This window comes from Palaemon carinicauda, chromosome 45 (assembly GCF_036898095.1).
Source record: "Palaemon carinicauda isolate YSFRI2023 chromosome 45, ASM3689809v2, whole genome shotgun sequence".
NCBI classification, from domain to species: Eukaryota; Metazoa; Arthropoda; class Malacostraca; order Decapoda; family Palaemonidae; genus Palaemon; species Palaemon carinicauda.
In genome coordinates, this window is record NC_090769.1 from 29,400,828 (window position 1) to 29,426,896 (window position 26,069).

Below are 26,069 nucleotides of genomic sequence, written 5' to 3' on the forward strand. Positions count from 1 at the left end.
AAAAATTAAGATTTTTCACACAAATGTCTTTTTATTATTAGTGTCATACCCTTTACTGTCGATGGGGGAAAGATTAATGGCATGGTCGATGACCTACCTGATCCATGAGGAGAAGGAGTTCCTCGTCACCCTCTTTCTGCACGTGCTGACAAGCAAATGCTTGATCTGTGGGAGAGATCCTGGAGTTCGAGTAGTACCTCAATGTTCTTACAGGACACAAAAGCAGTCAATCAGGATTTGAGTCTTAGCAACAAACTCAGGAATGAAAGTAACTTGCCCCCATCCCAAAGAATGGGCGATGTCATAGGGGAGACCATGCAACTAGCTAATCATCTTAGCGGAGATTAAAGCGAGAAGAAACAATTTTGTGAGTTAGATCACGATAAACCGAGACAATAAAAATCTAAAGTCATCAAAAATTTTCAGGAATGGCTACAGTTAACCTGGGATTTTTAATGTTATCTTACGAGAGAGAGATTAGTAAGAAAATGTAAAATCTTCCAATAACCTTCTGTCTTGCCTTGTTTCAGAAACTCAGGAACCAGAAACAATTGTATCCATAAACACACTCTTAAAATGTGAACACTGGATAGAGTAGACAACTATATAAAATTACTTATCACAGGCACACAGGTTTTTTGATAAGAAAACCTACCCTTGTACTCTTACCACTTATTCTAGATTCCTAACTGCCTCATGCATGTTACAGATCTAGTAAGACAGGTTTTAATTTCAAGGAGCATTCAAGGGAGAACAAGAGCTCGGATGACCCAAGCAACCACCTTGATTGTTGAGAAATATTCTGTGATAACCTTAAGTAACGCTAAGAGCCAAAAACGACAGAATCGCGAGTCCACACCGGAAAGCAATCTGTCACAGGTGTGCAACCCTGGCTCGTCAGCTCTACCCCACTCAGAAGAGCATGACAGTCACAGCTGTGTGATCCAGGCTCGCTGTAATCCTGTATTGTGTTGCGATTTTGAAACGTGTCGCAAGCCTTAATCGCGAGGCGTTGAGAGATTGCTCACTCCAAGCAATACTCTCAGGTAAAAGGATAGCTTTCATATTTGGCATTATCATCCAGATTACCTGTGAGCTTGGATCGTATCGCTTGCTTCAAGCAAAACTATCAGATGAAAGGAGAGTAATCACCTTTAGCACTGCGATCTAGGCTACCCAAGTTTAAATCATGTTGTGACCCTGAATCACAAACTGTTGAAAGATCATAGGTAAAAGCAAAACTCTCAGGTGAAAGGAAAGCTTTCACCTTTATGCAACGATCCATGGTCACTGCGAGCTTAGATTGCATGCAAGCTCTGGTGAAAGGCTAGCTTTCAACGTCTGACATTGTGATCCAGGCTCGCTACGAGCTTGAACCGTATCACAAGCCTGGCTCACGACGAGTTGAGATATCTCTTCCTTTAAGCAAAACTTAGGTGAAAGGCTAGATTTCACCTTTGGCAGCACAATCCAGGCTCGCAATGAGTTTGAACCTCGCTGCGAGCCTGGCTTGCAAGATGTTGAAAGATCACTTGCATTACCCAAAACTCCCAGGTGAAAGACTACCGTTCACGGTTAGGGCTGCGATCCAGGCTCGCTGTGAGCTTGAATCGCGTCACAAGCCTGACTCGAGGAGTTGAGATATCACTTGCTTTATGCAAAACACTCTTGGGCTGCGATCCAGGCTCACTATGAGCTTGAATTGTGCTGCGAGCCTGGCTTAGAAGCTGTCGAGAAATTGCGAGCATTAACCAAAACTATCATGTGAAAGGATGGCTTTCACCTTTGGTGCCATCAGCCACTGAGACAGCTGCCAACATCTAGGAACTACAAAGAGCTATAGCACCCTAGTATTGGAAATGTGAGGATGTTTCCAAGCTGCCTGGATAGATAAACTACCAGGCCAGGACAGCAGGTCACAGTAGCAACTGCATCCGCTGAAAACCTTTACGGTCGACGGGCTCAGAGGGAGAAAAAGGCAATCATATCTCTCAAGTGAAAGCCTAGCATCCACCCGAGTGTACCGATAGGTAGCTTACAATGTGAACCTTCCAAAACACTAAAAGTGATTTAACTGATGACCAAGTCAGGCGATCAAACGCTAAGCAACCGCTTCTAAGTGACGCTAAAAACTTTGAATCAACAGCACTTATAAGGACGCACATTGTTTGCGTGTCCATCAACCGTTTGGCTAATACAGAAGGGGAAAAAATTCCTCAAAGAGGTTCTCTGATCGTAAGACTTCAGGAAAGTCTAACTACAAGGAGGTAAAGGTGAGACCCTAGCCCACCTTTAGCCAACCTAATGAGTTAATAGAGCCATGATGTTAATAAAGTCTCCAAGTAAAGGACAATATCCTCTGCACGTTAATGCATCAATGGGCACAAAATAAAGAGTAAATGTTTAATTTGCTAAAGCTACCGAATGTGGAAGGAGGCATTTGTCTTCAACTACAGCTAAAATCAAAGTGAAAAAGATATGAGTGGGGGGGGGGTTGCCAGTTTTTCTTCCCAGTACCACTGGTTCTTACCAGATGTTGACACTTCGTTAAAAAAATGTTATTTTCATTAGTAAAATAAATTTTTGAATATACTTACCCGATAATCATGTAGCTGTCAACTCCGTTGCCCGACAGAATTCTACGGAAGGGATACGCCAGCGATCGCTATACAAGAGGGGGGTGTACTCACAAGCGCCACCTGTGGCCAGGTACTGCAGTACTTCTTGTTGACACCACCTCAATTTTTCCTCGGTCCACTGGTTCTATGGGGAGGAAGGGTGGGTCAATTAAATCATGATTATCGGGTAAGTATATTCAAAAATTTATTTTACTAATGAAAATAACATTTTTCAATATTAATCTTACCCGATAATCATGTAGCTGATTCACACCCAGGGAGGTGGGTGAAAACCAGTGTACATGTATATCAAGAAGCTAAGTATCCCGTATTTCATATTATCAGTTATTCAAAATAACAATGAAATTATAAGTACCTGGTAAGGAAGTCGACTTGAGCCATTACTCTGCCTTAAATAAGTTCGTCTTCCTTACTGAGCGCAGCGTTCCTCTTAGGAGGCTGAACAACTCTAAGGTGCTGAAGTATCAAGGGCTGCAACCCATACTAAAGGACCTCATCACAACCTTTAACCTAGGCGCTTCTCAAGAAAGAATTGACCACCCGCCAAATCAACCAGGATGTGGAAGGCTTCTTAGCCGACCGTACAACCCATAAAAAGTATTCAAGAGAAAGGTTAAAAGGTTATGGGATTATGGGAATGTAGTGGCTGAGCCCTCGCCTACTACTGCATTCGTTGCTACGAATGGTCCCAGGGTGTAGCAGTACTCGTAAAGAGACTGGACATCTTTGAGATAGAATGATGCGAACACTGACTTGCTTCTCCAATAGGTTGCATCCATAACACTCTGCAGAGAACGGTTCTGTTTGAAGGCCACTGAAGTAGCCACAGCTCCCACTTCATGTGTCCTTACCTTCAGCAAAGCAAGGTCTTCTTCCTTCAGATGAGAATGTGCTTCCCTAATCAGAAGCCTGAATAGTAAGAAACTGAGTTCTTAGACCTTGGAAAAGAAGGTTTCTTGATAGCACACCATAAGGCTTCTGATTGTCCTCGTAAAGGTTAAGACCTTTTTAGATAGTACCTAAGAGCTCTAACTGGGCAAAGTACTCTCTTCAGTTCATTCCCCACCAAGTTGGACAGGCTTGGGATCTCGAACGACTTAGGCCAAGGACGTGAAGGAAGCTCGTTTAGCAAAAACCGAGCTGCAAGGAACATGTAGCCGTTTCAGATGTGAAAACAATGATCCTGCTGAAGGCGTGGATCTCACTTACTCTTTTAGCTGTTGTCAAGCACACGAGGAAAAGAGTTTTTAATGTGAGGTCCTAAAAAGAGGCTGATTGGAGAGGTTCAAATTTTGATGACATAAGGAACCTTAGGACCACGTCTAGATTCCAGCTTGGAGTGGACAACCGACGTTCCTTTGAGGTCTCAAAAGACCTAGGGAGGTCCTGTAGATCTTTGTTGGTGGAAAGATCCAAGCCTCTGTGGCGGAAAACCGCTGCCAACATACTTCTGTAACCCTTGAGAGTAGGAGCTGAAAGGGATCTTACTTTCCTTAGATGTAACAGGAAGTCAGCAATTTGGGTTACAGTGGTACTGGTTGAGGAAACTGCATTGGTCTTGTACCAGCTACGGAAGACTTCCCCTTGAGACTGATAGATTCTGAGAGTGGATGCTCTCCTTGCTCTGGCAATCGCTCTGGCTGCCTCCTTCGAAAAGCCCCTAGCTCTTGAGAGTCTTTCGAAAGTCTGAAGGCAGTCAGACGAAGAGCGTGGAGGTTTGGGTGTACCTTCTTTACGTGAGGTTGACGTAGAAGGTTCACTCCTAGAGGAAGAGTCCTGGGAATGTCGACCAGCCATTGCAGTACCTCTATGAACCATTCTCTCGCGGGCCAGAGCGGAGCCAACCAACGTCAGCCGTGTCCCTTTGCGAGAGGAGAACTTCTGAAGTACCCTGTTGACAATCTTGAACGGCGGGAATGCATACAGGTCGAGATGGGACCAATCCAGCAGAAAAGCATCCACGTGAACTGCTGCTGGGTCTGGAATCGGAGAACAATACAACAGGAGTCTCTAGGTTATCGAGGTAGCGAACAGATCTATGGTTGGCTGACCCCACAGGGCCCAAAGTCTGCTGCAAACATTCTTGTGAAGGGTCCACTCTGTGGGGATGACCTGACCCTTCCGGCTGAGGTGATCTGCCATGACATTGATACCGCCCTGAATGAACCTCGTTACCAGCGTGAGCTTTCGATCTTTTGACCAGATGAGGAGGTCCCTTGCGATCTAGAACAACTTCCACGAAAGAGTCCCTCCCTGCTTGAAGATGTAAGCCAGGGCTGTGGTGTTGTCAGCGTCCACCTCCACCACCTTGTTAAGCTGGAGGGACTTGAAGTTTATCAAGGCCAGAAGAACCGCCAACAACTCCTTGCAATTGATGTGAAGTGTCCTTTGCTCCTGATTCCATGTTCCCGAGCATTCTTGTCCGTCCAAAGTCGCACCCCAGCCCGTGTCTGATGCGTCCGAGAGGAGACGGCGGTCGGGTTTCTGAACAGCCAAAGGTAGACTTCCTTGAGAAGAAAGCTGTTCTTACACCACGCGAGAGAAGACCTCCTCTCTTCGGAAACAGGAACTGAGACCGTCTCTAGCGTCATGTCCTTTATCCAGTGAGCAGCTAGATGATACTGAAGGGGGGGGAGGTGGAGTCTCCCTAACACGATGAACAGGGCCAGCGATGAAAGTGTCCCTGTTAGACTCATCCACTACCTGACTGAGCATCGGTTCCTTCTCAGCATGCTCTGGATGCATTCTAGGGCTTGGAAGATCCTTGGGGCCGACGGAAAAGCCCGAAAAGCTCGACTCTGAAGATCCATACCCAGGTAGACAATGGTCTGGGATGGGACGAGTTGAGACTCCTCAAAATTGACCAGGAGGCCCAGTTCCTTGGTCAGATCCATAGTCCATCTGAGAATCTCCAGACAGCGACGACTTGTGGGAGCTCTTAAAAGCCAGTCGTCTGACGGAGCCGGACACAAGATCATGGTACTGCTGCACAGTCTGTGAACTGTCAACCATGGGGAAGCGAGGAAGTACAGTGACAACCCGAAGCTGTCTAGACTGTCTGGGTCGTACAGACAACTCCTTATCGGGTTGCTGAGGTTGCCGCACTGCGTCACAACAAGTCACTTCTGCTGGTTGTTGAACGTCTTCCCAGTGACACACTGACTCCGTAAACAAAAAATCCTCTAACAAGGACTAAGCTTGGACTGCATGTCTTGCAACACAGCTCAAGGTCTATGGGAGCAGGTGTGGTAACAGACGGGGTTAGCGACTGAAGTGGAACCATTACCTTCCCTGGAAGCATGTTATGCTTAAATAAAAGTCCATAGGGGGCTACGCAGCTAAAGGCTCCTCTCCAAATGACAGAGTCCTCAAGGGAATATCAGAAGGAGGGAGAAAAGCACTTTCTCATCTACAGGGACCATATCCGAGAAAAGCTAAGTTCTCTCAGTGAGGGTTTCACTGGTGCAAAAGCAGCAGACTAGAAGGCAACGTTATGAAACTGCTTGACAGTCTAGTGAGTTGGCAACAACCAAAGATGTGTGACTGAGAAGCATGCGGTAAGGTATACAGAGCATGCTGTATGCAGAGCATGCTGTATGTAGAGCATGCTGTATGGTAAGCAGAGCATGTTGCATGGCGTGTAACATTTCTCAGAAATTCCATGACCAGTGCTAGATTGAGTAATATCGCATTACTGTCTATTGAAAGTGCACGTGCCGAGGGAATTGATTAGACTGTTTAGTTGATGAATTTGATAGCCGGCTAATCGTAGAATTAAGCTGCACTAAATATACGTACTATAATCTACTTCACCTCAGGAAAGGGAAACTCGCCCTGTTGGCAACACTGCATTACTTCATGCATGCTTGTATGGGGTTTTAATATCAACATAATATTTACATTACATTCATAACTCATGATTCATTTTTGTTTTGAAGATATTTTTGCCATATTTTGCGATTTTGTTAAAAATATATTGCAAGGAATACATATATATTTTTTTATTTAAGTAATACGAATAACCTCCATTATCATAATGTTTGTGTAGGCATACATGTATATGATTACAAATGCAAGTTATGAAAGTAATGAGGTGTTATTATTGCCATATGTTATTTCAAAGTTGAATGGGAAGAGGCTGAAGTTGAGGAGAAAGTGGCAGATGCATGCGTTGAGGTGGCTGACTCATAGCATGAGGTTCCTGCCTCAAGAGTTGCGCTTGCCTCAAGGGTTGAGGTGGGTGCGCAGAGAGAGGCTCTTGACTCACGAGTTGAGGTTCTTGAGGTGTGAGCTGCGAGAGTTGAGGTAGCGGCTGCGCAGAACGCAGTTCCTGTCTCACGAGTTGAGGTTCCTGAGGAGCTAGCCTCAAGAGTGAGGCTCTCGCCTTGAGGAAAGTTGAGGTAGCAGCTGCGAGAGCTGAGGTGGCTGCCTCAAGGATGGTAGAGGTTGTCGTACCTCAAGAGGTTGTTGCCTCGAAGATGGTCTAACTGCAAGAAAATCTTGCCTCAAGGCATAAGACTCCTGCTCCCATTGTTGAGGTTGCCTTAAGGAAGGTTGAGGTTGCTGCACAACGCTGGTAACTGGCAACTCCGAACGCGGTAAGGTAGCTTGAGGAACCTCAACTTCGTACGCCTGGCAGACTGGACTGCGGTGAGGCGGAGCGTTCGCAGGAGAAGGTGTAACCTTCTCAGTCTGAAACTCACGCATTAAGACCGCAAGCTGCGACTGCATGGACTGCAGCAAAGTCATCTTGGGATCAACAGACGATAAGGTCTGTTGAGGCAAAGCCTTAACAGAAGATGAGGTCTGTTGAGGCATCGCCTTACCTCTCTTAGGAGGTGTGCAGTCACCTGATGACTGCGGAGAGTCAGAGCTAACCCAATGACTGCATCCGGGTTGTTGAACTCTAGAGGTCTGGACTTTACGTTTAAGAGGTCTTGAGACCTGAGTCCAGCGTTTTCTCCCCGAAATTTCTTCTGCAGACGAGCAAAATAAGGGCTCAATCGTCTGCGGGTGGGAGTGACGGTCTCTGTAAGACACGCCCGCAACCACCGAGGATACTTCTGTGCGCCGATCAAGGCCTGCCGAACCCTTTTGCCCTTCGACATTGCTTCTCCCCTGGGCTTGGGAGCTTGCAAGAGGTCCCGGACTGGGAGGACGACTGGCACGCACAGAAGTACCCTCACACACAACACTGACACACTTTGCGCTAATCACTTATCACTTTTGATTTTCTGTTTGCACTTATTTCACTGAACTCGAAACTTTAAGTGGTTTGTACCTGAAACACGCAATTCTATCCTTCCTTAAAAGTTAGTAATTGCGAAAACAGAATTACAATGTAACAGAAAAATCTAATGAAAGATAAATAATTCAGTGGCTGGAAAGAGACTAAACACTAGATCAAATAAACAACGTTTAAAATCTCTCACCGCATAAAGCTTGAGAACAAGAATAAAACTCTAGAAACGTTTACCTTCTTCCCCTAAAGAGACTAGGGAGAAGAGCAAAAACGATAACAACGTTACTCGCTTGAACGAAACGTTTATCCAGCTCTCTCTCCCTCCGTCTCTATCTCTCTCTCTCTCTCTCTTGACTTAGAACCTGAGAGAAGAGCCCAATCATATATATCGTTAAAACATATTATTGTTAAAGGAAAAAAAACTGAAATATTTCCCAAATAAAAAGTTCCTTTATTAGAATTAAAACCATTAAGCTAAGAAAGAATGAACAAAACGCTAGAAACGGTTACTCTTACTGCAACGTGACACCGTGAAAATTCTCTCTCTATCGTAACGATAGAGCGCAAGTTGAACGTTCTGAACGTCAACAACTGCTGAGACAATACAAAACGTTAGTTCAACTTTGAAAACAGTACGAGACTATCAAAGAAATTCTTTCAAAAAACATTAAAATAGCATAATATGTTAACAGGTAAAACCGAAATGACGGGCTCAATGTTAATTAACTTCGATACCAAGAAAAGACCGCCTACTATTAGGAAAGGTCGAATATAAACAAATATAAAAATTAATTTTAATAAGTTTATAATAAAAGGAAGTTAAACGAAGAGGCCTATAAAAGGCGGAGAGATATAAAAAAAAAAAAAAAAAATCTATAACTTTTGTTAAGCAAAATTAAGAAAGAGAGTCTATACTCTCTTAGACACCAACACTTCCGCTAAGGGAAGGGTCGGCCATTAAAAGTGAAAGAGAGTTCATACTCTCTTCGTCACCATAATTAATCAAATTAATTCCAAAAGCTAGCTAAGCTAATGATAAAACTTCCTGAATAGCGAAAGCTAAACTCTAGAGCAAATACATCACCAAATCGTGAGCAAAAAACTCCAAAATTATAAGCGTATCCATGAACGTCTTGCCGGAAGCACGACAGAGGAAAAATTGAGGTGGTGTCAACAAGAAGTACTGCAGTACCTGGTCACAGGTGGCGCTTGTGAGTACACCCCCCTCTTGTATAGCGATCGCTGGCGTATCCCTTCCGTAGAATTCTGTCGGGCAACGGAGTTGACAGCTACATGATTATCGGGTAAGATTAATATTGAAAAATTTATAGCCGTATGCCAGCTTGCATTGATTTTTTCTCCTCAATACAGAACGAAGGTTTGTATTTGTGTTGGAACAAAAACATTAAAAAAAAATCAAAATTACAAGCATCTGCCACCTTTATATGACAAACAAAAGCTTACAATGATATTCTACTTTAGTGACATACAAAGAATGACTACTTACCTTTATCTTGTGTCTAGTAGCTTCTGAACCTATAACTGGCAAAATCTTCCTTCTAGGTCTTGAAAATTTGGACTCGTATTCACTTGAAGTCTTAGAGGGTAGCTTTCCAAGATGATATTCAAGGTCAGATGTTGATAATTTTGTAACCTAATACAGAAAAGAAAAAGCTTTAATCCACAAAATATATATCAAAATACTGTAGTAAGTGATGTGGTCAATTTAAAAGATAACTAACATCATGAAGTTCTGATTACAAATCATGTTTATCAGCACTAATCTACCTTATCACATCTCAGAATAGATTTATGAATTTAAGGATTTAGGCTATACAGCAAAGTGATGTGGTCTGAGAGACCATTCAATACCCCAGTGTACCTAAAGCAAAATTCTACTGTTACACTATGAGGTAAAAGTTAAGAGATTGAGACAGCAAGAAGTAAATATTGAAGAACAGTGGTCAAGTTAAAGGATATAAACCAAGCGCAGCTATGGGCTGAAGGAATGCTGCAAAGACCCTTTTTAATACTTACAGTGTATCAAATGAGGTGCACTGACGGCCCTAGCCCCATGTTATAGGGCCTCAGTATACTTTATCTATAATACATAGCTTAATTATTGAGAAACTGAAATAACTTAATTGCAATTACATACTTAAAGAAATAACAAAGGTCCAAAATAAAGAACTGTACAGTATAAAGTTTTGATGACAAAATCACAAATCCTTAAAGTAACTAATATTTTTTTAACTGTACTAACTTGAAAATGATACAGCAAAGCTAGAACTTAAGTCAAAATAATCCACTGACTTCCTGAACACACACATTGTCAGTTACCTTGATTCATTAGATAACACCAAATACAACCGACTGATCTTCCAAAACCAAAAGATAGTAATGTAGAGGATTGATATATATTTATTAAGCATATTTTTGATTTACCAAATACAGTGAACCCTCGTTTATCGCGGTAGATAGGTTCCAGACGCGGGCGCGATAGGTGAAAATCCGCGAAGTAGTGACATCATATTTACCTATTTATTTAACATGTATATTCGGACTTTTAAAACCTTCCCTTGTACGTAGTACTGTTAACAAACCACCCTTTAATGTACAGAACACTTAATGCATGTACTACAGCACCCTAAACTAAAACAGGCACAAATATTAAAGGCGATTTTATATCATGCGTTTCCTAAACACCTAAAAAGCACGATAAAAAATGGCAACCAATGTTTTGTTTACGTACATCTCTGGTCATAATGAAGAAACAAACTCATTTAGTGTACAGTACACATATATGTATAGGTTAGTTTTTGCATCGATTATATTGATTATACAGTACTGTATGTTGATTTGTTTATTACCAATGTTTTAGTTTACGTATTTTTCTTAGGACTTCCAAATGAAATGTTTTTCTTTATGATGCCGCCTGAAACGACGGCGTGTACGCTCAGTAAACAACCACGCTCAGAACAAACAAGGCATTTAACGCGCATGATGATAGTGATAAATAATGATACAGTACATACAGTATTTACAGTAAAAGCATTTACAAAATATGTTACCTTACAAATATAAATTATACAGTATTGTACGTAGCAAAGCAGGAAAACAATTTACGAGAGAGAGAGAGAGAGAGAGAGAGAGAGAGAGAGAGAGAGAGAGAGAGAGAGAGAGAGAGAGAGAGAGAGATTGTTTTACGTACGTAAATGTAAATTTTAAACAAAAAAAATATGATAGGTTACAACATGTAGACTTTTAAAACCTTCCCTTTAACTTAATGCATACAGTACGTACATTACTAAACTATAAAACAGGCACAAATACAGTTTTAGAATGTACAGTAAGAATATTAAAGTAAAAAATAAAGATTGTTACTGTACTCACCACGAAAGAAGTTGAAGAAAAACTTGAATGGTGATGGCGATGAATTTGCTGCACAGTAGAAATGATGATGATGAAGCTGATGATGTGTTCTACTGTGCAGCCAATGATAGTATTTTACGTCTCTTCAGACGGAGGTGTCTTTTCCTGGGACACCTCTTCAACTTCTTCCTGGGAAACTTCAATTTCTTCCGAAGGCGTACTAGCAGGAGAAACTGGCTCTTTTTTGCGAGGCTGGAAGAACATTGTGATCGGAAGTTGTTGCCGCTGCTTCTTTTTTCGATCCAAGAGCATTTTGTAGGGAGTCATTATGTCATCAACCTTGTTGCAGAATTGCATCGAGCGAACCATATCCTCGTCCCACTCTTGCAACATTTCTTTCAACTCCTTCGCATGGTTGCAGGCCTTGGCAAGCCGTTCTAATGTTAAGCCCGTTTCTTCGACATTTTCTTGGGTCTCTTCCTGGGTACCACTCTCTTCCTCACTTGCAGATTTCGTCAGGTCTTCGAGGTCTGCGTCAGTTAGGGGCTGGGAATGGCAGTCCAACAACTCGTCGACGTCTTCAGTCGTCATGTCGCCAAACCCGTCACCTCCAATTATGGCAGCCAACTGCACAGATTTCCGTATTACAGAGTGTTGGATTTCCGACGGAGTAAATCCCTTGTCGTCGTAAACAATATCGGGCCACAACTTCTTCCAGCTCGCATTCACGGTTGCAGGTTTCATCTCTTGAAGTGCCTTCTGAATATTCTGCAGGCACGTGGCTATGGTGTACTGCCGCCAGTACGCCTTCAAGTTAAAATCTTCATCCTCGTCATCTTGGGCAGCATCCACACACGCAACGAGGTCCGCCAAGGTATTCTTCGTGTAGAGGGCCTTGAACGCCCTGATAACCCCCTGGTCCATCGGTTGAATTAATGACGTGGTGTTGGGTGGCAGGAACTCAACCTGAATGCCCTCATGCGACAGGTCAGTTGCGTGTCCACCAGCGTTATCCATAAGGAGAAGGATCTTGAATGGCAAGCCCTTCTCTAAGAGATATTTGCTGACTTGCGGGATAAAACACTGATGGAACCAGTTGGAGGTCAGCATCTTCGTAATCCATGCTTTTTGATTATGCATCCAGTACACGGGAAGGAGATTCTTATTTTTATTTTTCAAAGCGCGAGGATTTTTCGACTTATAAATAAGCCCCGGCTTTAACAAAAATCCAGCAGCATTGCCACACATCACGAGGGTAACGCGATCCTTGAATGCTTTAAAGCCAGAGGCTTTGGCTTCCTCTTTGAACAGGAAAGTTCGCGACGGCATTCTCTTCCAAAACAAGCCAGTCTCATCCATATTAAAGACTTGTTCCGGCTTGTATCCACCTTCGGCGATAATATTCTTGAACGTCTGGTTCACGTAAGTTTCAGCAGCGGCAGTGTCAGCGGAAGCAGACTCCCCATGCAGGGAAACGCTTTTCAGGGCAAAGCGTTTCTGAAACTTCGCGAACCATCCTTTGCTTGCGGAAAAACGTTTCTGAGGCTGGGAATCAGTGGATGTCCCTGGTTGAGGATCATCTGCATCATCATCATCTTCAGCATGGTTGCCGTCGTCGTCTTTAGGTTCCTTTGCAGCAAAATTCTCATATAAACTCAAAGCCTTTGTTTGGATGGTGTTCGTATCCAACGCTATGTTCTCCTTCCGGCAGTCGGCAATCCACACAGCTAAAGCACCTTCCATGCGTACGATCGTTTTATTACGCGTTGTAACGACTCGCTTCGCTGATCTGCTAAAGGTGATTGCAGCCGTCTTTCTAATGTTCGCCTCGTCCTTCTTGATATAGCGAACAGTAGATTCGTTGATGCCAAAATGGCGGCCGGCGGCCGCGTAACTTCTACCATCTTTTAACATGTCGAGAAGCGTAACCTTCTCAGCTATCGTCATCATCCTTCGGTGGCGTTTAGGCTCACTACCAGCCTTAAGAGAAGCAGAACGCTTGGGAGCCATTACAGTAACAAAAAGTTCAACTTAAAAAGGTCGCACACAGCACAGATTAAACTTCACAAACTTAAGAACGTCTACTCAGCGATACGCGGTAACAGAGAGTGAACGATCCAGCCCCGCGAGAACTTTGATGCTGCGGGTAGGAGATGCGGGCAAAACACCAATCACAGGCTAGATAACAAAACTTGAGTTCTGATTCGTCATCTATCAGCGCTTGAACCAATCACAACCCGTCTTACAGTACTATGATGCGTTGGTTACCTACTCATAGAAGATGCCCCGCGCATACCGAACGTACGTAGATTAAGTACAATACCGTAATAATAATAAATAATGATAATAATACTGTACAGTAATAATAATAATAATGATAATAATAATAACAATAATAATTTTATTAACAACAAAAACAATAATAATAATAACAATAATAATAATAATACAGCTTTACGTACGCTATTTTACGCCTCTCTCTCTCTCTCTCTCTCTCTCTCTCTCTCTCTCTCTCTCTCTCTCTCTCTCTCTCTCTCTCTCTCTCTCTCTCTCTCTCTCGTACGCTTATTCGAAATGTGATTTTTGCAACAAAGAATATTATTGGATGCAGTACTGTACTACGTACGTATACATACAAAAGATTCATGGAAAAGAAGCACATCCATTACAGTACACACCATTCTAATATGGTATGACTGCATCTGATTTGCGTTTCATGTTCGATTTAATTTTACTTCGTACTGTATACAGTACAGTACTGAATTATCGTATGATCACACTCTCTTTTCGTGTTTTATTTCTTTCTGTGCTGAATTATATATCATATGTAATGCAATGAACAATCAGTAAGAGCAGATATTACTAATTACAGTATTAATGGAATTACAGGTAACAAAATATCGTATTTGGGGGTCTTCAGGTTTTGCGGTATTTTTGAATTTTCCGGAAAATCCGCGAAATGTATATATATATGGGTTATGGAAAAACCCCGCGAAGTGGTGAATCCGCGATTGTCGAACCGCGAAGTAGCGAGGGTTCACTGTACTTCAAATTGAAGTCGAGAAGGAGATCTCTGTGATTAATAAGCAAAGCTCGAGACTGCCAGGAGAAGACAGCCATCCAGATATCTCTGAAGCTTGATGCCTATGACATGAGGCCAGACTGAGACAAGGATAAAGATCTTGGTAAAGACCTAAGGTGCTATGGAAAGGCCAAAGCAGAGCACCTTGAAGTGGAAGATCCTGCCTCCGAAGGGAAACTGCAGGCACTTCCTAAATTCTGGATGGATGAGGTCTTGAAAGTACACATCTCTCAGGTCTATGGTCAACAGGAAGATGTTCTTCCTGATGACCTGAAGAACAGTTACCAGGTCTCCAATTTGAATCTTGTTTATAAGACAAACAGGTTCAAATGGGACAAGGCTATGACAGGTCTCCAACCTCCCTTCAGTTTCTATACTAAAAAGAGATTGCTGAAGAAGCCTGGGGAGTCATATTAGTCTTATTCCACAACTCCTTTGGCAAATATCTTTGATAATTCCTCTTGTAAAGGAGGTCCTTTACAGATACTCTGAAAGAAAATGGTCGGACTTTCAGGGTCTCGCGTCACGAGGGGGTGGGCAGTCAACGAAGGGGACACAATACCCTGAACGCAGAACTTCCAGTCCAGAGATCAGCCCTGAAGAACTGTCACCTGCGCCAATGGCTTTGTAGGCGTCCCCAATCCTGTGGTATGCTGGGGCATTTGCTCTCCATAGCGGGAGACCTGCAGCCACGACTTTTGGCCAGAGGAGTATCCTCTACAGAGAAAGGTGGGCTGAGGATCTTGTCTCCTGGGCTGTTGGAAGTCCATAAGAGAAAGGGACCTCTTCTCATCAGCCTGTTCGAAAGCCGAGTTCCTTTGAGGCTGTTGAGGGACAGGCTTCCTTGGTGCCGCAGATCTCCTCAGAAGAGAAGTGTACTTGTAACTTGTTTTTTCAGTCCTGTCTGGAGAAGTAAAAAGAGGGTGAGAGCACACCAGGTTGAAATTCCTTTAACTGAGAGCATCCCTAGGAGACAACTGTTTAGCGCATTGTGCCAAGACCGCATCATATTTCTTAAGGATGCAACTGCTCCAAAGGGAGACTGTCTGATGATGCAGGAACTCAAGCCCCTTGGCACCAAATCCTGAAAGATCCTCAAACTGCTTCAGAACATCCTCATTACCCAAGTTATCTTTTACTACGAAGCAAGACACCACAATGAATAAGGGTTTGTATGAAAACGAAAACTTTATGGTTTGTGTGTTAGAAAAAATACATGTTACGTTCAAAATTGTCATTAAAATTCATTGTAAAATTTAGTTAGTAAGCCACAAGTGCCTCCCAAAAAATAACTTAATCGGTTATTGTTTCTCTTAACAGGTAATTGCAATACCCTACACACACTAGGGAGTCAAGTAGAGGTGTGAGAGAATAGCTGTTACAAGCATTAGAATACGGGAGTAACAATGCCAACTAGTATTGGAGTAATATTTCATAATCCTGCACCCGTTTACTTCCCTGGTCAGACTAGAAGTGGCTATGTCGAGAGTAGCGGTGCCCTGAACACAGTGTCAGATCATAAGATAGAAATTTATTGTAGGGCGATATCCATTCTGATTGAAAGTGTTTACCTGCTGACTATGCTCATGTATCAATTCAAGCTGCACTTTATAGAACACAAGTGAACTCAAACAAGAGACATATTCGTCTCTGTTATTCAGTATACAAAGCTTATAAATTACAAGTTCAATTGTTTTTTTGAGTGCCACATGAAGCATTATGCAGGTACAGTGATAACTCTGGATACGAAGGTTTCTGCTTACGATAAATTCAGGATACGAAGTGATTCGAAGATTTTTATGCCCCAGTATACGAATAAAATTTCAGGATACGAAAACCTTACGAGATCCCAACTCTTCGCCGAGAGTAATTTTAAAAAGCGCGCGCCACCAGACTTTGAACTTGGGTAGACTCACTTACAGCCTCCCGCTCACCCATTGGTTATCTCCCTACTCAGATGCTAGCTGACGCCATATGATCCCGCTTTCCTATTGGTCGGCAACTATCCCAGCTTGCTTACACACGGGCGTTCATCTCTCTCTCTCTCTTTTCGTTCCGACCGCAGTATTGTTAACAGACATTGTGTGCTTTCGCTTGTTTGACGTAGTGTTAATATACAGTACATTCATACGCCACGTGTTATCGTTATTAAACATTCGGTACTGTGCACTGTACTGTATTAGTGTTTACTATACATAGTACTGTATATAACGTACGTAGAGTATTATATTACGTATTACTGTAACCATGGATCCCAAGAATGTTGCCGAAGGAAAGAAGACGACGATGCTCTCGATGGAGACGAAACTTGAAATCGTAAAAGTACGAGTCTGGCATGCGTTTAAGTGCGATCGCCAAGGAGTATGGCCGGAATCCATCTACGATAGGCACCATCCTGAAGCAGAAGGTGGCTATCAAAGCAGCGGCACCTTCTAAGGGCATCACTATTTTCTCCAATAAGAGAACCCACGTGCATGACGAGATGGAGAGGCTGCTTCTTGTGTGGATCAAAGATAAAGAGATCTCAGGAGACACCATCACTGAGACTACAATTTGCCAGAAGGCCTCCGCCATTTTCGGTGATCTCGTGCGTTCTCAGGCCGAAGAAGGGGCAGGAGAAGGAACATCCCAGCAGGAACCCCCAGAGTTCAAGGCTTCTCGGGGGTGGTTCGAGAAATTCAAGAAAAGGACTGGCATTCATTCAGTGGTACGGCATGGGGAGGCAGCCAGCTTGGACACGAAGGCCGCCGAAGCCTTTGTTAAAACGTTCGACGAGTTGACTCTGCAAGAAGGCTACAGTTCGCAGCAAGTTTTCAATTGCGACGAAACTGGACTTTTTTGGAAGAAAAAGCCGCGTCGGACGTTCATCACGGCGGAGGAGAAGAGGCTACCCGGACATAAGCCTATGAAGGACAGGCTTACCCTTGCTTTTTGTGCAAATGCCAGTGGGGACTGCAAGATAAAGCCCCTGCTGGTGTACCATTCAGAAAATCCCCGAGCTTTCAAAGCCCGCAAAGTCATCAAGGAGAACCTTCCCGTGATGTGGAGGGCGAATGCTAAAGCCTGGGTAATGAGGCAACTTTTCATTGATTGGGTGAATGTCTGCTTCGGTCCGACTGTCCGAAAATATTTGGAAGAAAACCGCCTCCCTATGAAATGTCTGCTGGTGTTGGACAATGCTTTAGCTCACCCTCCTGGCCGTGAGGAATATCTTCTGGCCAAGTATTCCTTCATAAAGGTCCTATATCTACCGCCTAACACCACCCCTCTCCTCCAGCCCATGGACCAGCAAGTTATTTCAAATTTAAAAAAATTGTACACGAAGCATCTCTTCCAGAGATGTTTCCAAGTCACAGAGACTACAAACCTCACTCTGCGTGAATTCTGGAAAGATCACTTTAATATCGTGATATGCCTTAAACTCATCGATCTCGCATGGCAGGAAGTTTCGAGGTGTACCCTGAACTCATCTTGGAGGAAGCTGTGGCCTGATGCTGTCTCTGCACGAGACTTCGAGCGGTTCGGGAAGCCTGGAGGCAAACCCGAGATCGTTGACGATCCTGAACCCATTCAGCAGTCTGAGGTGGCTGACATCGTACATCTTGGTACGTCCATGGGGCTGGAAGTTAGCGCCGAGGATATAGATGAACTTATCGAGGAGCACCACGAGGAGTTGACGACGGACGACCTGAAGGAGTTGGAGACGATGCAAGTGAGTGTTGTTCAAGAGCAGTTCTCTAGCGGTGATGAGGAGGATGTTACACCTTTGAAAATGGCAGACATTAAGGAAATTCTCGCATGTTTCCATAAAATGGCAGACTACGTCAAAAAGGAACATCCAGAAAAAGTTTATACCAACTGTGCGCTTCAACACTGCAATGACGTTTGCCTAACGCATTTTAGAAATGTGTTGAAAAGTAGGCAGAAACAAGCTTCAATGGATAGTTTCTTATCAAAGAGGCCAGCGGTATTAGTAGGCCAAGACGAAGGTGAAAGTGAAGAAAAGAAACAGAAAAGAGGAAGTGATGAAGAATTAGAAGGTGAAAGTAAAGAAGAGAAACAGAAAAAAGAAAGTGATGAAGAAGTAGAAGAGATTTAGAAAATATGAAAAACGTAAAGTTATAAAAAAGCAAAAAAAAAAATTCTATTTTAAGTTTTATGTTACCGTTAAGTGTTAAAGTAATTTTTTCTTTCATTTTATAGTTTTCCATACGTAATGCAAAGTGTTAATTATTTCTGCCATTTTTTTTATATCGTAAAGTTTAAGTGTTAATGTGTTAAGTGTGTAAATTACTGTACGTAGTCTGTCACTTGTTACGTTTTCTGCCTTATGCCATCCTCCTCTCCCGCTACTTCGCTATCGGACATCGTCTCAATCAAAAGGTAAGTTTCAACTTTTTTGTTACACTAATTAACTGTAACCTTTTTTTCAGGGTATCAATCCTTAACCCTGGATAGGTACGGTGGGTCGTTTGCGACCCCGAGCGTCAAAAAAAAACAGGTTTTTCTCACGTGACTCACCCCTGTGACTGAATTTGTGGGTGATCGACCTGCAGGAGGTGTCTCCCCTACACGCTCTAGTAGTGTCCAGATGTGCATTGCTGTAGCTGTACTCCTTCCCCGATTTCTGAGACGCGTCGGGGTCGTTCGCGTCCGAGTTTACCCTTCTGAGGTAGTTTGCATAATTATCAAAGTTATTACGTATTATGAAATTGTCGTAGAATGGTGCAACTTGTATAGGTTATCAGTTGTGGAAAGTCTTGGTGGATTGTTTGGCTACCATGTGCATGTTTTTTTTTTTAGTTAAAATGTCGTTCATCACCACGAGGACCATTTTACCGCGAGTGCCCCTTTTTCATTTTTTTTCATTTTTTTGCCAAGTCATTTTTCCGTAAGATATTGCGAAATAGTGTCGTAAAACTTTTGCTTTTTTAATGTTGGAAAGTGTGTCTAGATGATCTGGCTACCCATGCGTGATTTTGTTTTTGTCAGATACGACGTAGTTATTGGTATATTGGGTATTTAACTGCGGTTGCCAATTTCTGTTTTTTTTTCAATATTTGTAAAAATTTACTACGTAGTAAGGAATTGCCGTATATTATTGATTTTTTTTTCATGTTTATGTGTTAGAAAGTGTGCCTTGATGGTTGGGCTAACACGTGCATGTCTTTTTTTTTTATCTGAGATGCCGTATATTAGAATGTTGGGCATTTTTCCGCGAGTGCCCCTTTTTATTTGTTTTGCATTTTTTTGCTTTTTCATGTTACCGTAAGGAATTGGCAAGTAGTGTCGCAAAACTTATATTTTTATAGTGTTGGAAAGTGTTTCTAGATGATCTGGCTACCCATGCCTATTTTTTTTTTAGCCAGATATGGCGTATATATAAGTATGTGTTCGATTTTCCTGTGATTGCCATGTTTTCGTTTTTTCCCATTTCTTTCAAAATTACTACGTACTAAGGAACTATCACAGAGTAATATTTCATTTATATGTTTATTTGTCGGAAAATATGCCTTGATGGTTTGCCTAGCACGTGGCTGAAATTTTTTTTTTCTGAAATGCCGTATATTAGAATGGCCATTTTTCCATGAGTGCCCCTTTTTATTTGTTTTGCATTTTTTTGCTTAGTCATGTTACCGTAAGGAATTGGCAAGTAGTGTCGCAAAACTTATATTTTTATAGTGTTGGAAAGTGTTTCTAGATGATCTGGCTACCCATGCCTATCTTTTTTTTAGCCAGATATGGCGTATATATAGGTATGTGTTCGATTTTCCGGTGATTGCCATTTTTTCGTTTTTTCCCAATTCTTTCAAAATTACTACGTACTAAGGAACTATCACAGAGTAATGATTCCTCTAGATGTTTATTTGTCGGAAAATTTTGTTTACTTTTTTTTTGATTGAATATCATCAAATTTTTTTAGCTAAAATATTGTTTTACATTTTTTTTTTCGATTTTATTTCCCTTCAAAAAAAATTTTTTGGGTCAGAATTTTAATTTTATAGTCGTAAAATAATCGACAATTATCCATACAATTTTTATGCATATCCAATAATAATTAGATTAGTAAATAACACCTTGAAATTGACATACCCTTCCTACATTTCAAGTGGCAGATTAGGGAGTCTGAGTCAGTGTGGTTGGCGGCCATTTTGTGGACATATCCGAAGCGTAAGCTGCCCTATCTATATATATTCTTGTTCCCTATAGAATTTGTGATATTTTGGTATATTTTTACCTGCATAAATATCATATTATATATTAAATATATGTATTTTTTTACGAAATTTCCAAGTACTCAAAAAATTACCTTTAGATATGGCCCCTGATATAAATGTAATTTACAAAATAATGAAGATTTTTTTACATATTTCTATTTTAGGATAACATATGTTTATTCCCTAAAATAATTAGCCACTTCCTATTTCATTTGGGTACCCAAAAAAATTCATGAAATTTGGACAATTTTTTTTGGCCAAAAAAAGTTACCCTTTTTTTCTCATTTCAGATCTTCACCTCCATGGGTCTGACTTCATCCAAAATACATCAAGATGTGTCCTAAACATTCAAGAATCAATTCCTAAAAGGATTTGTGTATATATGTATAAACTTTTTTTTTATGAATTTTTATGTCAGGTCTTTTTTTTTCTACTTAATTTTTTAAAATATTTATAATAAATAGTTTTTCTGCAGATGAGTAGTATTTATCTTTACAGTTGTTTTAAGCATTCATTGAAGTTTTTTTTGGCAAAAGAAAAAAGGAGGTTACTGCAAAAACTGATTTTTCAAGAATTTTTTTTGGCGTCGGGGTCGTTCGCGTCCGAGTATACCCTTAAAGGGGTGTCCGAGGACCGTACCTATCCAGGGTTAATTTAGGTGTACGTACAGGTAACAATACACCTTCACTGATCCAAATGCTTTACATACAGTACCGTAACTTTTATACAGTAGTAAAGAAAACGGACCGTTTTCTTAGGGCTTGGGGGGGATAACTAGGCTATAACTACATTATTGAATAATCTCATAATGGTTTCTGGAACGGATTAGGCTGTTTTTAACGGTTGGGTTAATTGTTGAATGATAAAAATGGCTGCATTGCATGTTTATTACTACAGTTTAGCGTGTTTATGGAAGAAATGGTGTCTTTTCATAAGGCTTGGAACGGATTAGGCTATTTACATGTAAAACGCGACTCAGGATACGAAAAAATCAGGATACGAAACCGTATCCTGAACGGATTACTTTCGTATCCTGAGGCATCACTGTATTTGAATTTTCATATTGACAGAAATTCCCAAGTGTAAGGGGATTTGACAAAACTATTGTGAATTAGCCTGGCTGGGATGAAATGATGTTTTTTATTCACAAAATAAATGCAAACTGAATTACGGTACCTGTTCCTGGGGACTTTGTACTGTATTCATATACAGTAGTGTCCAATGTGTGGGCAGTTTGTTTTTTTTTGGTTTTACCTATCATTTGCTAATCTTGTTATTATGAGGCTCAAGGGTAAGGGGATACTAGTTTTTTCTTGCAAGAGAAATTTTCTCATTGATGTACTTTTTTTTGTACTGTTCATTTTTTTTTTTATAAATTCTTTTGTTGATAAGCCTCTTTCAATACATTTTTTACAATGTGTCCTGTTACCAGCCTAGAATTTTTTTCCCTTTCTCCTAATGTTCCTAAAGTTTACTTAGGCTTGAAGAGACCTTACGTAAAGAAGATAGAGCTATTTACTACTACTGTGGATTTTCACCACCTGTTTATTCAGCAAGCTCAAGACAAGAGAAGATAATAGGGAAATTTGAGGTTCTAGCTGGGTCCCCTTGCCCAGTATAAAAAAATCAAGGGGTGGTGCCCAGTGCCCAGTTCTCTTGACTGTTTACTTTTTGCCCAGGTTTTTGGGTATTCCACCGTTTTATCTTTTTGTGTAGTGAAAGTTGGAGTGTGATCGGCATTCGGACACTAGGCAGTCTACATGCTACATCTGGCCACAATTCACAAACCACTACTACGGCAGATCCTCCGAAGGGGACCGTTCAGCAGCACAAGATAAAGAGCCAAACAGCCATCTCTTTACCAAAGGCGAAGGAGAACGTCTAAGGCGACAAAGAGGGCCACAAACTCTGCGAGTTCGTTTCCAGTGAGGACAAGCTTACGCAGGGGAGCGCTGACCAGCAAGCTGGTCTCTGGCAGGCCTCCAAAGGGGTGTCTCTATAGGTGGTCTTTCTCACGCACGAGAGAGGTGATCACCCGTAGGAGAGTCTTGCCTCAGACTTTGCTACGCCACCGAAGGATGATCGGCGAGGAGGGGATCGCAGTTCTCGACAACGGCGGCAGGAGTGGAGAGTGAAGCAGGGCCGCAGAGAACTCCTCAGGGTTAAGAAGATCAACCCTGAGCAGGGCCAACGGGTCTAACTCCGAGGAGGAAAAAACATTGCCATTCTGCACCCCGCTGAAGGAGTTGCAACAATACCTGCTTTGAAGAAGGGCCTGACAATCCCAGGGACGGCTACACCTGAAAAATATCAGAAAGAATCAAGGACTCCCACGGGGCGAGAAGCAGGGCCACTTCACTAAGGAAGCAGCAGTCTCTCTAGAAACGAGGTTGTCCTACGAGTTAACTGTCCTGTGCTACTGTTCAACGGCTCCCCAGAGGAAACCAGCCGGACAGGAGCTTTACAGGAAGGTTGGGGGGCTGAAGAAGCTTTGGGTTTCTTCTGCTTCGAGGAAGACCCCGAAGAAGACTAATACCTTTAAGCCTACTTCCGTTCGCACCCAAACCTTTCTCCCTAGGAGGCAGATCACTCCCAACATTCAGCACAAATGTTATTACTATCACACCATTAACCACTACAGGCAAGACACAAAAGTGTCTACCGAGGACATAAAAGTCCCGCAAGAGCGGCCCTCAGGTCCTGGGCAGGTCTGCATCGCTGACAAGAAGAAACACAAAGAAAAAGTAAAAATATTAATATTGACTGTCAAAATTTTGTGAGGGGAGAGCGGTATCAACCAATCTCCAAGCAAGCTGAGTAACAAACACAGGTGTATAAGTGAGAGGGGTAGCTACTAATCCCCACCACTTGCTAGCAGGTGGGTGGTTAACCCTTGCTGAAAATCTAATGGCTCTTAATTCAGCTTCGCCAAAAGTAATACCTCAAAAATAGCGTTGGTTTGTATTATAGTTACAGCACAAACACTCGTTAAAGTAATGTCTTTTTAGTACGATGAATACGGTTACAAAAGACTACATAAAAAATGGGATTGAAAAGTCATGTTTGCTATGCATACAGAAGTACTGCCAACAAAATGGTTAAATTTTGGTAGTCTCCCATTGCCCTCTTTTGTTGTAATTCACATTTTCCTCAGATAAAACACGTAAAAAATACACCACCTCAATAATTACCTGCAAAAATACATAATAAAAGAAAAAAATCATCAAATTACAGGAAGCATGGAATTTTTCTTAGTGATTTGTTTATCTTCACAATATCACAGAGTTGCTCTCATTCATTTGTGTTTGTTTCCAGACTAACTCTTCCCCATTGCGCACTGTGACAATTTTCGCCTAAGGGCTGATTCACACCTGACACTCAAACTCACACTCACGTGCACGCAATTGATCGCGCTCAAATATTCTTTAATGATAAACATGGAGAGTATTCCAACCATCCAGTCAATCATTTTCGCTCAACTCCAGTCACGGTCACAGTCAAGCTCACGATCAAAGCAAAAGATATTTTGAACGTGCTCAAACTTGAGCGAGAGCTATACCCGCTAATTCTAGAGCCGAAAAATCACACATGGGTCACCAATGCCAACACAAAACACACCAGTAAAATGAGCTGAGTGAGAGCTTGACCGTGACTTGAGCGTGAGTGTCAGGTGTGAATCAGCCCTAAATGTGCAAAAGCTCCACACACTCAACTGTATGTTATAATGGAAATGCTGTACCTTCTCCAAAAGCCTTACTACTGTATTGGCTCTTCGATTTTGGTGAGCTGTTTGGTTGATCATTAGTTTGTTCATTTGTTTACACAAGCGCAAAAATGCAGAATGCTTTTCTCTCCTGTTTATCGGACCTTTACTTGAAATTGGCCAATCAGAATCCAGATATATCAATCACTCCTTTTGGTTATTTTTTCTTGCAATTCATTAAACAATGCACTTGAGCGGTTTACTTTCAAATACAGTACTCAGACTCCGACTATTAAGGCGAGTCATTGCAGACTAAGTCTCACCTTAAGCTAAGGATGCGGCTGTCTAAGAGGATAGTTGCAGGGGATAGTTAAGGATACGGCTTCTAGGTGAGATTGGGTGGGGAAGTTTAGGCTAGCTGGTGTTATGTTAATTCCCCTTTTAAAATCATGTCATGTTAAAGAATCAGAGGTCTGTGTTCGAATAAAAATGGAGCTAGAAAGAAAACGCAACTGGAGAGAGATGGTGCTTGAGAGTTAACTGCTGCAGTTAGTCCATAGAGGTTTCAACCCCTTATTTTTGCATGAAAAAACTTTTCTTTTTTCTATCGTTTTCATCTTCCGTAATTCGTTAGCTTTTATTTTATCCCGCCCAAAACCACAATCCCCACCTGGTGTTCACCAATTACTGTTGGGGAGTTATGTTGGGTGTTGGTAACCAGAAAATGACAGTTTTGTGGAAGATAACATCAGAACATAAACAAAAAGAAAACCAACGTAAAAAAAATGTTATACAAAAATTGCTGGACGGTAAAGTACCAAAATTTTACCAACAAAAGCTCAAGCATTAAGATCGTGTTTCACGTAGATTACTGTATTAGTTTTTTATCATATGGCACCTATTTTTTTTTTTTTTACAATGACTGAATTTTGTTGACAATGACTGGTGGATATAAAGTTTAAAAAAGTTGATATAAATAACAATGTAAGACTGGTAAACTGTATTTTAACCCTTTTACATCCGGGGTATTTGGAAATTTCCCACCCTTAACCCCCTGGGGGTTATTTTTTTCCAAGCACATTTTGCAGAATATTTTATTTAAATTGCTCTAACAACCTTAATTTTTGTCATAGAGAGGTCAGGTTGGTCTCATTCTCTTGGAAAATGCCTGAATTTTCTCAAAAAATTATCAAAAAATATGAAAAACTAATTTTTATAGCATTTTTTTGCAAGGACGTACCGGTACGTCCATGGGGGTAAAGGGATGGCTTTTGTGAAACGTACCAGTACGTCCTTTGGGGGTAAAAGGGTTAAGGTATTTTGAATATTATTCATGATAACACCTAGCGCAGACCCATAGCTTTTCAGTAATTGCAATTACCTGACCATAACAAACCTAAGGATTTCCGCAAGAAATCGTAAACAAAAAAATAGTTCGGAGCCTTTATATATCAAGAGACCAGTTCCTCCTGCATCCATAAAACGTGGACACCAACCTACCCTAAACTCTCCCCACTAACCTAACCTATAAGCCGTGTCCTTACCTAAAGCAGGGGCTAACGGCCCACCCTTACACTGCCGTATTCTTGGTCAGCCATCATCACACGCACAGGTGCCAGCTATCATACATACACCCCAAACCGTCCAAAACACCATAATGTTATTTTCATCAAACCATTTATTGTACTATCCTATAATTTCACCCCCGTCAAAAATTAGTTACAGACGGAACAACATTTTGAATGGAAAAAATTGTTTTTCCTGTAGCAAATAATGTGCTTTCACAGAATTTGACCTTCATTTCAACAGAAAA

At 41.7% G+C, this 26,069-nt stretch overlaps 1 protein-coding gene across 5 annotated transcripts in view; it reads right to left on the reverse strand.

The window, feature by feature from the left end:
- Positions 1–26,069, reverse strand: part of LOC137634617 (protein FAM133-like) — a 153,317-nt gene that overhangs the window by 126,031 nt on the left and 1,217 nt on the right. For all 5 annotated transcript variants that reach the window (XM_068367086.1, XM_068367085.1, XM_068367084.1 and 2 more), the window contains exon 2: positions 9,389–9,535. In XM_068367086.1, the coding sequence (XP_068223187.1) occupies positions 9,389–9,535 (147 nt within the window). The remainder of the gene's footprint in view (positions 1–9,388; positions 9,536–26,069) is intronic.